The sequence below is a fragment of the Centrocercus urophasianus genome, unplaced genomic scaffold, assembly GCF_019232065.1.
Source record: "Centrocercus urophasianus isolate 14NV4802_14NV808 unplaced genomic scaffold, USGS_Curo_1.0 seq_14, whole genome shotgun sequence".
In the NCBI taxonomy this organism is placed as follows: Eukaryota; Metazoa; Chordata; class Aves; order Galliformes; family Phasianidae; genus Centrocercus; species Centrocercus urophasianus.
In genome coordinates this window covers 31,784,703-31,801,054 of record NW_024884586.1, presented here as the reverse complement: position 1 = coordinate 31,801,054, position 16,352 = coordinate 31,784,703, and the positions used below count along the sequence as shown (strand labels likewise).

General features: G+C 41.1%; 1 protein-coding gene across 4 annotated transcripts in view; it reads right to left on the bottom strand.

Moving 5' to 3' along the window:
• GPATCH2L (G-patch domain containing 2 like) overlaps window positions 1–16,352 on the bottom strand; it is a 39,140-nt gene that overhangs the window by 11,831 nt on the left and 10,957 nt on the right. For all 4 annotated transcript variants that reach the window (XM_042813315.1, XM_042813312.1, XM_042813313.1 and 1 more), the window contains exons 4-9: window positions 15,266–15,442; window positions 14,849–14,928; window positions 12,850–12,914; window positions 12,137–12,176; window positions 9,802–9,887; window positions 177–268 (exon numbers count right to left, since the gene is read on the bottom strand). In XM_042813315.1, coding sequence (XP_042669249.1) covers window positions 177–268; window positions 9,802–9,887; window positions 12,137–12,176; window positions 12,850–12,914; window positions 14,849–14,928; window positions 15,266–15,442 — 540 coding nt within the window. The remainder of the gene's footprint in view (window positions 1–176; window positions 269–9,801; window positions 9,888–12,136; window positions 12,177–12,849; window positions 12,915–14,848; window positions 14,929–15,265; window positions 15,443–16,352) is intronic.

The following is a 16,352-nucleotide window of genomic DNA, read 5'->3' as shown; positions in this document are numbered from 1 at the left end:
GGCAGCTTTTCATGCTACACAAAAAACACACAACATTTTCTCACAAGTTGCCTTTCTCACTTTTTGTTTTTAGTTTCAAATTGAGGTAATGCTATTTTTCACTGCTCTGACTTTGGCACTCTGCCCAAGAGGGACACGACTTTAGAAATGCTGACACACACACAAATCCAGGCTACCTGACGTTGGGCTGGACATGGAGGCTGCAGCTGGCTTTCGTTTCCTCTTGATGTCCCTTGAGCACGGTGGTCCCAGGTGTACATTTGCTTGCCTACAGAGAAATTAAAACAGCAAATCAAACTCTGTTCCAGTGTCACCTTCCCACAAGATTCTGGCTGATCATCTCCAGCCCTCCTCTGCCTCAGTCTGCCCCAGTAACCAAAATGAATCAAAGGCTTCCCAGGGAAGTTTTCCTCACACCTTTTGTTATCATACAATTAGGCTTCCATTTCTTTAAGAGCGCAAACCCATAAACTGAGCAGAATAATTACTGTTTCCTAGCATTTAAAGGATATGGAATAGTAATCACTTTTAAATAACTCTTTTGCAAAAGTAAAGACATGATCAAGCAGTGATATGACACACCCTATCATTATTTCTGCACAAGTTTAAAAAAAAGGCTGCAAAATTGCCTGGAAGAAATTACATTTGCCCACTTATTCAGGAATTATTTTACTACATACATATATTCAGAGCTGTAGAGAACATCTCAGGATATACCTATAGTCCGAATGACTACAAAAGTAAGTTCATAAATTTAGTTAGAAACTCAAAACTTTCATGCATTTTCAAAATTAAAATTTCCTTATAGATGATACAATGAAAACAGCTGAATCTGGCTTGCAATATTATAGACTTTCTGACACCTGAAAGAGAATGAAGAGGCATAAACTGTCCCAGCCACACCAGCTTTGTCAGTTAAGAAGAAACCTGCCTTATTAGGAGCGGCTCAAATAGAGCAACTCCTCCAACTTCTACATGTTGGAAGAAAGGAAGATTCATTCAGAAAAGACAGCCTGGAGCAGAAAAAAAAAAAGAAAAAAAAAATCAGCCCAGAGCATCTTCTCATTCTACAGAATGTTTATCCAAGCGCAAAAAACTTTCACAAGTTTTTCTACAAGATAACATGAGCAAGAGATCATTGCTTCATATTTCCATACCAAATTCTTCTTTTAAAAAAAAGATGTATCTGTAATATCATCTAATACAATTTAGGAAGCTGAATTTATACAACTATGAAATTTGCTGCTGTACAACTGTACAGAACAGTGCAGGGAGCACACAAGAAATCCACGTACAAGTCAAAATTACCAATTGTTTGAATGCTGCTGGGCCTACCTACTTACCTTCAACAAGTATGCAGTCACAAAATAAGAAAGAAAAAACAACAAAATAGCTACCATTCTGCATTCTCAACTGAAATTCCCAAGTTCTACATGATTTGTCATCTTAGTTTGACATTAAGGCACAACTTGAATTTATTATTTTTTTTTTTTTTAACTTGTATGAAGTTTCACCAAGGGCCAATTTTTCAAATCATTTCTAGGAGCTCTTATCAATATAATGAGGCAGAAGTCTCCTTGCAACATGAACTAATGGCTTTCAAAAATACCAGCACACCTGGAGACTGCACATGCAAATCCCACCCTTCTACACATAAATGACTAACTTGTAAGTTAACCTACGTAGGCTAAAAGTTGCTTTTGTATATAGTCGTAATGGTGGCCATACAGTATTTTAGCACGCTCTTAACAATGTATTCTCAAATATTTAAGCACACATAAATAAGGAAAAGATAGACTAATTCAAGTGGAACTTCAGGTTTTTGATTCAGTATTACAAAATAATACTACTGACTAGATGACTAAGTAGTTATATATGATAACCCAAATCATTATTACATCATAATAGAAAGGTTAACTTAATTTTATGAGCTTACCCCAATTATTAGCCAGCTGATCTTTTTTGAAGACTCACTACATACTACAGAGCAGGTATGCACAATCGTCTCCAGGGCACTTCATGCAGTTTTTCCCACTTCACAAATGTTAGAGCTAGATTTAGAATAAGAGCTCCTGGTTCTCAGATCCATGCTCAAACCACACCTATCCTTACCTCACAATTACAAAAAAAGAGTAAGAAAAATGAAAAAGGGAGAGAATCTCATAATTGTCTCTCGTACTGAAAATAAAGGCACACTGTACTCCAGCTGGAGACTAGTAGCAAGGACACTGAAACCAGCAGCCCTGCCTCTAACATACAAAGGCTTGGAGTTATAAATAGTCACCATCACACATATTTCATTCAGGTTTATCCCTTATTGATCACCCACGCTCTAGTTAGTAAATCAGGAACCTATTGATTACTCAGTAGCTCTGACTGCCCTGGTGGTAAAAATGTCATTTTCAAGTGGTTGGTGTACTTTACAGGCACTGTAAATCTGCATACAGGGAACCTCCAGGTGGTAGATACTTTGGGAGAGGATGAAATGAAAGAATGCATACAGGAATGATATACCTCATTAAAACACGGGCAGGAAGGGTTCCTGTTACAAATCATGAATTGTTCATTTTCTGGTAGATACCACACTATTGGTATTATATTGGTAAGAGAAGAAATTGGCAAATCCCAGTTGTCTTAGTTTCAGCTGGGACAGATATTACCCTCTTGCTGGTATGGTTCTGTGTTGTGAATTTAGGATGAGAACGATGTTGTTAACACAAATGTTTTGGTTTAGTCCTAGAAGTTTTCAGCTTCCTGTGTTGCCCTGACAGCGATGGGCCAGGGGCACACAAGGAGCTGGGAGGGGACACAGCCAGGACAGCTGACCCACACTGGCCAAAGGGATATGCCATACCATATGGTGCCATGCTGAACAATAAAACGGGGATTTGGCTGGAGGAACTGACTGTGCTTGGAGACTGGCTGGGCACTGGTCAGCAGGTGGTGGGCAACTGCACTAGCAATTTGTATATTCTTCTACCGTCATCATTATTACTTTCCCTTCATTTTCCGTCCTATTACACTGTCTTTATCTCAACCCACAAGTTCCACCTTTTTTCCAATATTCCTCCCATCTCACTGTCATGGGGGAAGTGAAAGAATAGCTGTGTGGTGCTGAGTTGCCTGTCGGGTTAAACCATACCAGTTTATCAGCAAACTCATAGGAACAGCACTGCCAGCAAAGTAAGGTAATGGATATGCACAGCACACCGTCTCACAGCAGACAGATGTTAACTATAAAGTGTGAAGAATCTGTGTCATGATGCAACCATGAATTAGTTTTTCAGAAAATGTAGATTTTAACAACTCCTCCAAACAGGTTAAAAATAACTCTGAGGTAGAACTGAACAGGGCCAAGAGGAAAGGATAACAGCAAATGCACATTGTAGCATTGTCACAAGCCTCCTTGTGAAGAAGTCAGAGGTACCAAGCATTGTGTGACAGATTTGAGCCTAAACTGAGAAAACACAACGGCACTTAATCTGATCTTACTGGCTTTCTATTTCCTCTGCTAGGCTTCTATATTTTGTTGAACACTGCACGAACAGTAACAAGAAAACTAGTGGACAGTGGCTGGTGATCATAAGAAAAAAAAAATTGCAGTGCTAAATCACCATTAAATCTGCTAGTCAACCAGACACTAACATGGAAATCAACCTGTCTAGAGAGAACCAAAATTCTGCTCCAGGAAGAGAAAAACAGAACACACCTGGAGAGACAAAGCAGGATCCAAAATGCAGCTTCCCTGGTAGCTACAATATATCCAATACATACAGTAACACCACAGCTTCTTACTGACAGGAGCTGGCAAATGAGAAGTAACACGTTAGAAACAAATGGTTTTATATAAAAAATCTATAGTTTCCTTCTAAACATGTCTATATGTATATTTTAATCACAAGCTAAGGAATTATCCAGGAAATACGGATTTATCTTTTGCTCAAGGTACATGGTGATTCTACATGCATCTCACACTGGAGAAAAATCAGGCTTTGCTCTGCACAAGGCTGGGATTTGTTGTTATCTTTAACGTGTCAGAAGGATTTTGAATGTTTCCTTGCTTCCAGTTTCCAGATAGTTATTATATAACTGTTTGTTTGTTTAAATTAAGTGTAACTGTATATACTGGACTGCTACCTCACTCCTACAGATCAAAGTGACTGCATGCTGGACTGTCAGAATCATACAAGCTTGCCACTGTCATAGATATAAAACCCAGAAAATTGTAGGGTTTAGGACTGCCAAGCAATACAATCCACGAAAAACAACACAAAGCACAAGCAGTCACCAGTTCACAATGAATCTAACTGAACAGAATTAGGTCCTTCAAACCCTCTCAGTCTGTAAAATGCTGTCCTCTTAAAACTCAGAGTAAAATGCCTCAATCTCAGAACAGAAGTCTTTGAAAACATCCTGCAAAACTAGCTGCAACAGTGTGTGGCCTTTTTGGAAATAGGTGGTGCATCGCACACTTGGGGGTGTACATCTCTTACTGTAATCTCATATTATTCAGTTTCTCTCCTGACAACCTCTGGAAGAAGCAAAACAAGTTCATTATATAGACAGTATTAGGTAGCCATTAATCTACTGTCACACAAACAAGGGGTGCTATTATCCTCATGTTAAAATAAACATTCAGCAGAGACAGCACCTAACAAGGGTACTACTGCTAAAAAAAAATGCCACACAACCCAAGTGCGGCTGCTGAGACGCTATATTGCCAGCAAACACAGGCCAAACGAAACATTCTTCCTGTGAATCTGGAAGCATTACCTGAGGTTTATGGTGGCACAGAGGAATTGCCAGGTCATGGCATGGATCAACGGTTGAGCACCGGGTGAGAAGGTGTGGCCAACCCGGGGAGCTCAGGTACAAGCAATACACCTGAAAGACCAGAAGGGTTGGAGCCTGGATCCACCCCTCTTCACCCTCACTTAAGGGTTAGCAGCCGAAGGAGCAGCATCTCTCCAGATAGAGGTTGCACTCCTCTTGAGCCACTGCTGGTCACAAGAAATGAGCTAATTTTCCTTCTTTGTTATCTTCTATAGCTTTACAGTACATGTATCTCAGTAGAAGGTATTATCGTTACCTTCTTTTGCTACCCAAGTGGCTTCACAAAATTAAGAGTAGGAGCAGAATTTCTCCTCCTCTTTGAAACTACAGACTCAGATGGGCACCAAAGTTTGATCTGCACTTAACTTTTGTAAATCAATACAAGTCTTGTGCATAAGAGAGTCTCCTCTGCTCTGCAGAACCTCATGGGACAACTTCTAGAGCAGATTTCCAGATTCCAAAGACACTACAAGTTAGTTCACTTCTTCAATCATCTGAATCTAATAAGCCTTCATGCAGCAATGCTCTGTTCCCCTATGCATTCTAATCACGTAGCAGTTTCATTCACTAAAGTTTGCATACAGTGAACAGAAAGGAACACATTTTTTCAATCATTACTCAAGTAAGCATTCTAAGTAGAGATTATGTGATCCCATGTATTGTATTCTCTCTTTTCATATAGATCTATACAACACGGGTTTGCCAGTAAGAGCAGATACTTAATACGTGCCTGACCTGAGTACACAGATCTGGCAAAAGCAATATACTTCATAGCAGAAGAAAGCAGTAATAACTAAACAAGATGCTGAAACCAAGGGGAACTCATTTATTTTTCACTCTGGAGAATTAGAATTCACCAAAATGGAAGCATTAGGCCTTAGACAACTGATGCTAGACTGCTGTTTGTTGCATGCCCGTCAGAAGAATTCACTTATATCCCCAACTGGAATATTAGTAACAAAGGAAGACATGGAAGTGTTCTGGCTAAATGAAGAAAAAAAAGAAAGGGAAGAATGATACCTAAAGCAGCTGATGCATAAACATACATATAGACATCTCAGGAAGATGAAGATGTGTGGATAGATTGCACGGAATAAACTGGATACTGTCCTGACCAAGTGGGAGAGCATGAAATTGTGAAAATTCATTCAATCCTTCAGCTACCTCAGGAAAGGCCTGACCCACTTGCAAGCAATCTCTATATTTCCATATGCTTGGATAAGAGGCCAAAACACCAGGATCTCTGTACAGATACAACAGAATGAGGTTTGCATAGACACGCACATTTCTAGAGCTGGAATTGCAGACGTTCCTCAAATCTCCAACTGTATCACCTACTTGCCATCTCACCGGGCACTGACATCCACTTTTCTTAAGACATTAGTTTTCACCCATAACCCTAATTTCAAGACTAAGCAAACAATAAATGAAATTAGGGACAATTTATTGCCTACCCTCACTTCTAATTCTACCTGTTTTACAACTCAAATTGAAGGGAACATTGGTTCTAGACTCTTCTGGAACTCACCCTGCCTCAACAGAATTACACCCCACGAAACAACAACCTATCACATTTTTCCACTGACAGATTCACTGACTAGCCAAAGTCTAATAAAATATTCTGCTTAAGCCTGTACAAAATTGTATCAAAACCAGCGTTGCCAGCAGGAGCAGAGAAGTGATCATCCCTCTGTACTCAGCCCTGGTGAGGCCACACCTTGTGTACTGTGTTCAGTTTTGGGTCCCTCACTACAAGAAAGACACCGAGGTACTGGAGATGTCCAGAGAAGGGCAATGAAGCTGGTGAGGGGTCTGGAGCACAGGCCTTATGAGGAGCTGGGACTGTTTAGTCTGGAGGAGGGGAGGCTCAGAGGTAACCTTATCGCTCTCTACAACTACCTGAAAGGAGGTTGTGGTGAGGTGGCAGTTGGCCTCTTCTCCCACGTAACTAATGATAGGACTAGAGGGAATGGCCTCAAGTTGTGACAGGGGAGAGTCAGGTTGGACTTTAGGAAATACTGCTTCTTTGAGAGAGTGGTCAGGTGTTGGACTGGGCTGCCCAGGGATGTGGGGCAGTCGCCAAGCTTGGAGGGGTTCAGTAAATGTTTAGACGTTGTACTGAGGGACACGATTTAGTGGGAAATATTGGTGATTGTTGGACTGGATGATCTCAGAGGTCTTTTTCAACCTTGATAATTCTATGATTCTATGAAAATCCTCTTCAAGTGGAGTTCAAGATAACAATTCTTTTCAGACCACTCTTTCTCCCAGAAAGGTAAGTGGGTAGAAAGGAATGAAGGGAGGATCACTTGGGCTGTCCATGCCACTCTCGTCTTGCTTGCTTTTAACAGCCAGCATCGTCAAGCAGAAACCTTAACAGACAAGACATGATTAGCAAACGCTTTGTGCTCTTAAAGGAGAGTAATTATAGGCATGTGAAAAAAGGAAGAGATCCCTGAGGTACTCTTACTTGCATGCCTCCCGAGAGGCAGCAGGGCCATTAAAAATTCCATGATGAAGAGGAAAAACAGCCTGGGAACAGCCAGGAGGCAATACAGCAAATTAATACACCAGTTGTCCCTTGGGAGGGCTGCAAGAAAGCAGGAAACTCTCCTTGCTTCACAAAATAAAATTATACCACTAATGATAACAGTCACCACACACACAAAACTGCTTCTAATGATGGGTGTGAAATTCCCAGCGCTACGCACACACTTTGAATGAATCTCTTCTCATCACTGATATAAAGCAAGAAAGGTAATCTTGGAAGTGTACAATTCACACAGCCATTCAGACAAGACTTCCCAAAGAACATTCCACACAGAATCTCCTTGACAATGAAAAGCCTTTCCTGAACACCTCTATCTGTGCTCAGGACTTTGGCTAACAGCTTTGCCTAAATGAAGCACTGCGTGACCAATCACGTGCTGCACCTCGAGATGAAGTGCACCAAAATCTACCACAGAGGCAAAGAAAACGCTTCCATGGCATAGAACAGGCTCCAGCTGGTAGTTACACATCCACTGGTTAGTGGGCATGGTAGAGAGTGGCTGGCAGCTGGACCAGGTGATCTTCAAGGTCTTTTCCATCCAGAACAATTCTGTGATTTGTGATAGAAGGAATTCAACAGAAAGGTATTTTTCCACTGCACAGAGGGCATGAGATTAAAGAAACTGGATATCCATAACATCAAAACAGGTTCTTCTCTAAAACATTTCACATTGCTCTCAGGACAATAGCCTTCCCCACCATATTCCGACACATTTCTGAGTAGAGTTTCTCCAGGACCAAATGCAGGCTGACAGAACTTGCTAAAGAGCAAGCTATAGGAACTGACTCCATCCATGAAAAGAGAGGAAAAGTAATTGGGAAACACCTGAAGAACAGCTCCTGTTAAGAGAATGTTCCTGTGAAGGAGTCAATTTTCCTCTGTGCTCCTGGCAGCATCTCTATGTTAACATCTTGCACTGGAAAGCTCACTCATACATGAGACCATATACCATTTTTTAATTCTTACCATAGTTTTGCACTCCCTCCTCCCCAAATTCTTTCACACATTAATAATATTTCACAATATAATAAGAAGCTACTTTTTCAAACAACAGATACTTACAAAAATCCACTCACTGCTGGAATGGAACAAACTACTTCCCTATCAACATTCAGTAACGAATCATTAGGATTATGTCAGCCACTTATTCTCTATAGGAAGGAGCCAAGCTCACACCGATAGGATATATACATACAGTAAATATAAACAAATATGATCACTCCAGCTTCAGAAACATCTTGTCACAATCAGTGGCTTTGGAAAAGGCCTTCACTGATCATTATAAAGGGAGACAGTTTGCCCTGTTCAAATTTGAGAGCTGTCGAGATCCCCTTTCTGAAGAACGAACAGAAAACAGTTGGTCTCCCCTGTAACTGTTTCACAAAGTGAAACACTCAAGGCACAAGAAAGGTTACCTTCACTGCAAATGAAGAGACCAACCAATCTTCTTGCTTCACAGGCACTAAACATCCCCAGACTGGTGCAAAAGCACCAACTTGCTTATGCACAACCTTCCAAACTATTTTTGTTCTCATCCATATGAATGTTTAAGAGCTGATTTCTCTCCCCCCCAAACCTTTTTAGCTTTAGCATGCTGCCTACAGCAGCATGAGGTCATGGTGCGGTATCACAAAATTCCCTGCAGAAGCCAGAGGGAGGAGAGGCTTTGCTGGGTAGATGCCAAGCTTTTGCTCAGACACACACAACCTCAGTACATTTTTCATGCTCTATTTGCTAATTAACAAGGGGAAAAAAAAAAACCATGAAGCTGAAAGTCCAGACGGTTCTTTCAGATTTGTTCCTTTGTACAAGCACGTGAGCAGAACTGTGTCCCAAGCAGGACCTTGCTTCCTTGTAAAGTGGAAGAGCTCAAGGGCACCTTACCTTTAGATAGTCACCTGCAGCACAAGAACAGAAGTCACTGCCAAGGACAACTCTTGGATTTAATTTAGGATTATTCAGCAGAAGGTGCCTCAACAGCAAGTTAACCCCAACCATGCAAACTCAAATATACCTCAACATTTGGGCAAATGCTACAGGAATGCAGAAAAATACCAAGCCCTTGGGAGTCACCTAATCTTGTTCTGATTTTAATACTGGACAGTAATACTGTACCCATTCATACCAAAGCAACAGAGTTGCAGCAACTGAATGCACAAGCAAGAACAGATTACATCTGTTTGTAAAAACACAGTATGTCCTGCCTAGGTGCCTTCAATACACTCTAAGTGCCTACAGTACTGAGTGTGCCAGATAATCTGCACTGGTATGTTCTATGCTAAGTTTGAACACAGGTCGCCTAGGGAAAAGTGCACTAACTTCCATGCCTGTGACAACTGTTCAGACTGCATAGTACTGATGAAGATACACATGGAAGGGAACCAAGACAACCCAACGGAGCAGAGAAAGGGAGTTACCTGGCAGTGCAGTGTGCTGGTGAGCATCTTCGGTGGGAAGCATCAGCAAGCACATCCAGAGAGTACAGAGGAGATAATGGATTGAACTGGAAAGTCAAGAGATTTTATTTAAGCAAACCATTAAAAGAAACAGTCTCCAGATACAGCTGCTCAGACCTATTCCCTACAGCTGTTCATACAGCATAAGAACACCTCTCTGAAACATCAAGGGATGAGGTTAGATGAGAACTGACTCTCAGTTCAGACAATGGCCTTGCACAGGGTGCAAATCTCATAACCATCTTCTCCCAGCAGACAGCCCTACAAGCACACTTCTTTTTCAACTCACATTATTGGAAATGCTGATTGACTGAGAGCATGCTCAAAGAGCTCTATTGCTGCACATGAGTAAAAAAATCCATCTCCCTCTAGTGAAGCTCCTTGTCCACATTCATATTGTAGAATGAAAACTTAATGCTATGACTAAGGAGAGCACAGAACTTCCCAACAGTCTCAATATTCCCCTATATTCACACATGTCACTGAAACAGATCTCTAAAAGGCTCAGGTCCACCAGGGTCTGCTCACAATGAGCTCAAAATTCATTCCAAAGCAAGTGAGCTGCTCCTCTCAGTTACAAGCTTTACTTGCAAACTGCTTAAAACAATTTTCTGAAATCATGTGTGGTCAGGCTAATCTTACATCCTTTGTACGGCATACACTGACAAATCCTGAAGCCATCAAGCCTGTGAAAGACAGTTTATTGTGGAAGATGCAGCCCTACATTTTTTTAAGGGATGGGAAAGACATGGAACAATCTACTCAGTGTAGAGAGCAAACCTAGCTCAATATGCAAATAGATGGCTTAGGCTAGTAGTTGCCCTAGGGTGTCCACATTACAGTTCCATTCAATGTCTATTTCTTTATAATTCACACCACAAGCAGGAAAATTCATTTCCATCTGTTTTGCAAAGTGCTTGACTGATTTCCAGAATGTTTGCTCTTATATTACTAGGATTACTGACGCATTTTTAAATAGGGAAAATCCACAGCTGTAGCAACTCTTGTCATCAATGTTATATGGAAGCCTAGAATTCAGTATTAGGCCTTTATCTTCAAACTTTCTGATGCACTACAAAGCTTCTGTTTTCAGTGAGCTGCTCCTTAAATTGGGCTATTAGTTTACCATCAGTGAAATAATGCTGCAGCTGCACCATAGGGGAGAATCATCAGTACCTCTCTGTAGCTGAAGCAAGTTCAGTTATGAAAAATAAAACTAATTTATATTGGTCATTTATAAGCTGAGTTATCTCTCTTATCTTTAACAACATAAAAGTGGTATGTGAAATGCTGTCATTAATAAGAAATGCACAGTTGCACAAAGGCCATAAAATTATCTCTTTGCACAAAGATTTAAAAATAATTTCTTGCCATATGTGTATCTGTAGTCACCTAGAGTGTAAAACAATGTTTGGTCCTAGTGTTCACTAACCAAAAGTCAACTAGCAATAGAACAGAAGGGTAGGAACACCATTACAGCACTACCCTGTAAGTGGAAGATCTTTTTTGCTAGCCACTATCTGGAACCTGGAGTCTTACATCATGAATAAAACAGCCTCCTACCACTGAAGGTATATAAAATTTACAAAGGAAGAATACAAAAGAAGTGCCTACACCACAGATTCATTCACTTAAAAGAGTGCCCATTCATTTCTTTCTATTTCCTGTTACATCTGCTATTTAATTACAGCCAGATAACAATTTGTGTTTTTAATTTTTTCCCCTTCTCTGTTGATGAGACTATCAGGAAGGAGCTTGAGCCAAATAAGGCAAAACAAAGCATGTGAAAAATGTTCTAATTATCATGGAATTCTGTGAGGCCAAAGTTTCTCCTGACAAGAGTCATTCTCCCTCCCACAAATTATTGGAGAGGAAGGCAAACACTAACCTGAAACACCGGGACAACAAAAGGAGCCCCTGAGCTACTCAGACAACATAATGCCAGAGACATGGGTTGCACTCAAATCCAGAAGACAACAGTTACCAAAACAAAAAGGGACAGAGCTACTGGAATAGGCTGCCCAGAGATGAGGTTGACGCCCCATCCCTGGAGACTTTCAAGGCGAGGCTGGACCAGGCCCTGGGTAACCAAACCTAGTTGTGCACATCCCTCTTCATTGCAGGGGAGTTAGACTTGACGATCTTTAAAGATCACTTCCAGCTCTAAAGGTTCTGTGATTCCACATTACCTCATGTGCTAAGGCCACGGTGTGAGGGAAATCAGAAGCCAGCATTTTGTTCTTTCTAGAGAGAAGGAAACCAAGAAAATAAAAAAGGTAGAGCATAGACAGCTTACCTGGTTGCGATCTCTCTTCCCCATTGATGGTAACCAAAAACTGGAAGGAGGCAGAGTTGGAAGGGCAGGTGGGAGCCATGCCACGGAAGGAATGAACATTGAGGGGAAAAAAGAGGATGAGGATGAGGAAAAAAGGGCAAAGGAAGAACAAACACGGAGGAAAAAAGAGAGATTAAACATCACTATTAAAAACAACAAATGCCAAATCCAAGTAAGAAAACTGAGGACTGACAGCTGGTGAAGGCTGGACCCACTGCATTACAGGTGGAGAGGAGCTACATCTACCTAATTACAGCCCCACAAGAACAGCATTAGAGGGATGCCAAGGGACAGGCACCATCTCTATTTCTATTGCTGACTCTAATTTTAAAACACAGTTTGGGGAAGGAGACATAACACACCCAAGAAAGAGAAAGCAAATTCACTACTGCCTTATCAGCATCGTTTCTGCAGTCACAAAAAACTGACTGCAACCAAAAGGGCATTTGAGCAGCTTCTGCATACTGGGGCAGCCTACTAACAAAAGGAGAGTCAGCGATCACAAAAAAGAAAACAGAAAAACTGTCAGTAGAGGACTGTCTCCCACTCAGCAGTTGTCTGTATTCTTTATTTACCACAAAATTCTTCACTCCCTTCAGTCACAGAAGGGAAGAGGATCCCAAAGTTCTTCCTCCCCTCCCAAAACCTTACACAACAGCTGTTAAGCGCCTTACTCTTTCTGGCGTGGATCACTAACATGACCTAGCCTCTCAGTGCCCACAGTGCTGATGGAGGTCTCCTGAAACACAAAGAGAGGTAAAAGGTTGCAGACTCATGCAGAGAGCAGTCATGGTTTACTGCTGCTAATAAAAACAAACATTGCTGTACCAGCTCAGTCTCAGCTAAACATCCTCTCCTTTTAGAACCCCAACTGAAGGCCAAAGACCATTTTGGTTTTATTTTATTATTGTTATTGCTGTTTTTTAATTGTTTTAGTGACTACAATTGCTTGCACAGGGGTGCACCAAGGACTGGACCAGCACAAAGCATACAGCACAAGGACACAGTTAAGAATGGGGAAACTGGAATCAGTTTACACTAGTCAGCTGGGCCACATGCAGGCTGAGAGACAGAATACTACAATATCTTACTAAAAAGAATGTTCATCACAAAACTGAATTCAGTCTCTCCAGCCAAAGGGGAAAGGGATCCATCAAGTACAGGTGAAAGAAACAAAGAGGAAACATGAAGTTCTCCCTCTCTAAAAGCAGCAATTTAGTAGAAGGGCATCTAACAGCTAAAGGAAAGGTGTATCCCAGGAGAAAGGGCTTACTCTGCAAGCACATTTTTTTTTTCTCTGACTGATGCTGCCTTGTGTTATGTGCTTGATAATGGCATACACACATAGCCTGACACAGCAACTGTTCACATCTGCATAGCAACTGCATCAGAAAAGAGAAGTGCTTTGCAGAATGTCTGAAAATGAGGATAAAGAATGCACAGGTAAGATTCTCCAGAGCTTCTGCCAGGTTACATAGGCAAAAAACATTCGAAGTTCAGGGGGAGTAGTAACAGCAGGGGTGAAAGATGGGCTATTTGTTACAGCAGGAAAATTATTAACTTAAAGTGCAGTAATGTTTAAATTTACGGTTTATTACTGTGTAAATTACAAGCCGTACTTTTGATAATTAGCAGCTCGCTGGCGGGGAGCTCTGAACGAAACTCATTATTTATGATTACAATTTAGAGAGAGATGGGGAAGGGGGAGCAGTGACCTCCACTGCAAATGACAAAGATCCCTTTAAGGTGATGAAGATGAATTAAACAAGTAAATATTATCTTTCTCATTTGGATCATTAGAAGTGCTGGCAATAGACCCAGGTGGCCTGAGGAATCTACCCAAAGCTAGTCTCTTGCCAGCTGATAATTCATATTTTAAGCCCCTGTTATAACTAAGCAAGGTGAGTGGAAGGAAGAAGGGGCAAACAAGGATCTCTCAAGTGTGACAACAGTTTCTGAGGAAGAAATCACACTCACCTAGAAAGCAGACCCATGTGACACTCCTTAGAGATAAACAAACTCTCTAAAGCCAGCCAACTAAGAATATAAGCCACTACATTCAAGAGCACATCTCAGTAAAACCTAGCACAGGCCACAACCTCCACCCTCATTAACATCTTTCATAGAAGACAACTGCACTCCACACTTCAAGATTCAGACCAGATGCCTGCCTCTTTTAGACAGGTATTTGCCAAGTATCATTTATTCTTTTAAGAACAGGATGAGCTTTTTTTTTTTTGCTGTTTACCCTACAAATAAAAGACCTGGTCAGTGGCTTTGGGTAACACCGCGTATACCTACAATTTCACCCTCTTTCACTTCAGAGTCAGCTTTCTGCCCTTGTAGGTGTTACTAGTACAAAAAGGTCTCATGCCTCATCATTTTGCCCTACATTCTGTCTAACTCTTCTTCTATCATTCATCACCAGACCTCCTTTTGTATCAATTTTAGCACTAACCAACTCTCTTTGACCCATTACATCTGTCTTAAAATCTATATTCTCTCAGTCAGCTTCCAGCAATCAAAGCAGTTTCACCAAATGGAAGAATTTATGAAATAAAAACGTACAGTGCCCCCTTTCTGCAGGAAAGGGCCCATGTACTAACTTTGAATAGTACTCTAGTTCTAATCAGCACTGGAAATAAAGAGGTACTATGTTGCAAAGGGCAATACCTTGCCAACAAGCCTCCTTCGACCTTTCCGCAGACAGCGGGCAGCAGCTCCTGGAAGGCGGTTCAGGCGAGCGTGAAATCCTGAAAAAAAAATAAAAATCAAACACATGAAAATTGAGGATTATTCCCAGTAAAACAGCAGGAAAAATAATCGGTTTAGTGGTCAAATCAATATTTCCACCTCTGTTTCTCAATAGTAGATATGCCTTTTTATTGACAAACCAAAATCTTTACTTAACAAAAACCAAACTATAAACAGAACAGAGGGACTCTGAAGGATAAGTTCTTTGACATCTTCTCCACATCATTACAAAACACAGATCATCAAAAGCATTTTACGTTGCAGCACCTATGAGTGAAATTTACCCTTACCATCACAGCAGAAGATCAAAAACACCTTATTCCTTATGGAACTCACCTCTTTGAGCTGGTCGTGAGGGCAAGAGAAATGTGGAATCTGAGAGCTTGTCCAGGCCTGAGTCAATCCGTTCCACTTCAGAACGGTGGTCAGCTCCCCACTTGGGAAGAAGGTTGGGGACAGTAAATCCTGGGACACACTCTCCCTCATAAAACCAATCACTCTGCTCATCATCTCCTAAATAAACAGATTGAAATTATCCACAAGAAAAAACAACGTGCCCTGTGACTGTCCCACACACTACTACAGGTAGGCATTTTTGGATGTAGAACAACAGCTGAAGTCCATTAGGAATTCACTCCTGAAGAACCTTGTATTTGTATTCTGTTTCAATCATTCTGTGACTATGGGATATCACTAAATGCTTTAAATTATCCAACTCGGTCTACACAATTTCCCTACAGAACAAAGCCTTCTTTATAGACCTGCCTAGGGCAGCTTTAGCACTCTGTTGTGGACGCATCTCATCAACCTTAGTTCAATGCTGTGTGATGTCTAACGCACATCTATTTCTGTCACAGTAATTACTTCAGAGAAAGAGAAGGCAGTCATTTGGCACACTGTATAGGCAACCACAGGAAAAATCTCACAACAGGACAGCAGGCTCGCTGTTTTGGATAAGCAAAAGGAACATAGTCACTGATGAAACAGATCTCCTAGCACAGTAGCTAACAGGAATAAACAACGTTCTCAGAACCACAATCTTCCCTGCAAAAGTAGAGCACCAACAACAGAAGTAATTACGAAGGTCTCCACAAAGCATGGCCACTGTAATTAATATAGCTGCAGTCTTAATAGTGAACTGCCTTACACACCATTCATGGTAAACCTGCTGGCCAAAAAGCCCCTGGAAGTAGCACACGAGCAACATAAAAAAAAAAAAAAAAGGAAACACAACAAAGAAGTTCTTTATGATCCCAACTGAGAAACAGCACTGTTTAATTGCAAAGTACTTCATCGTGCCTTAAAATACTACTAACACACCTGACCTAGGGAAAACATTTGCCTACCATTAAGACTCAGGTATTTCCAGTCACTCTCCTTTCTCTCTTAACCAACTCACATTATCTGTGACTGAACTCCGTTT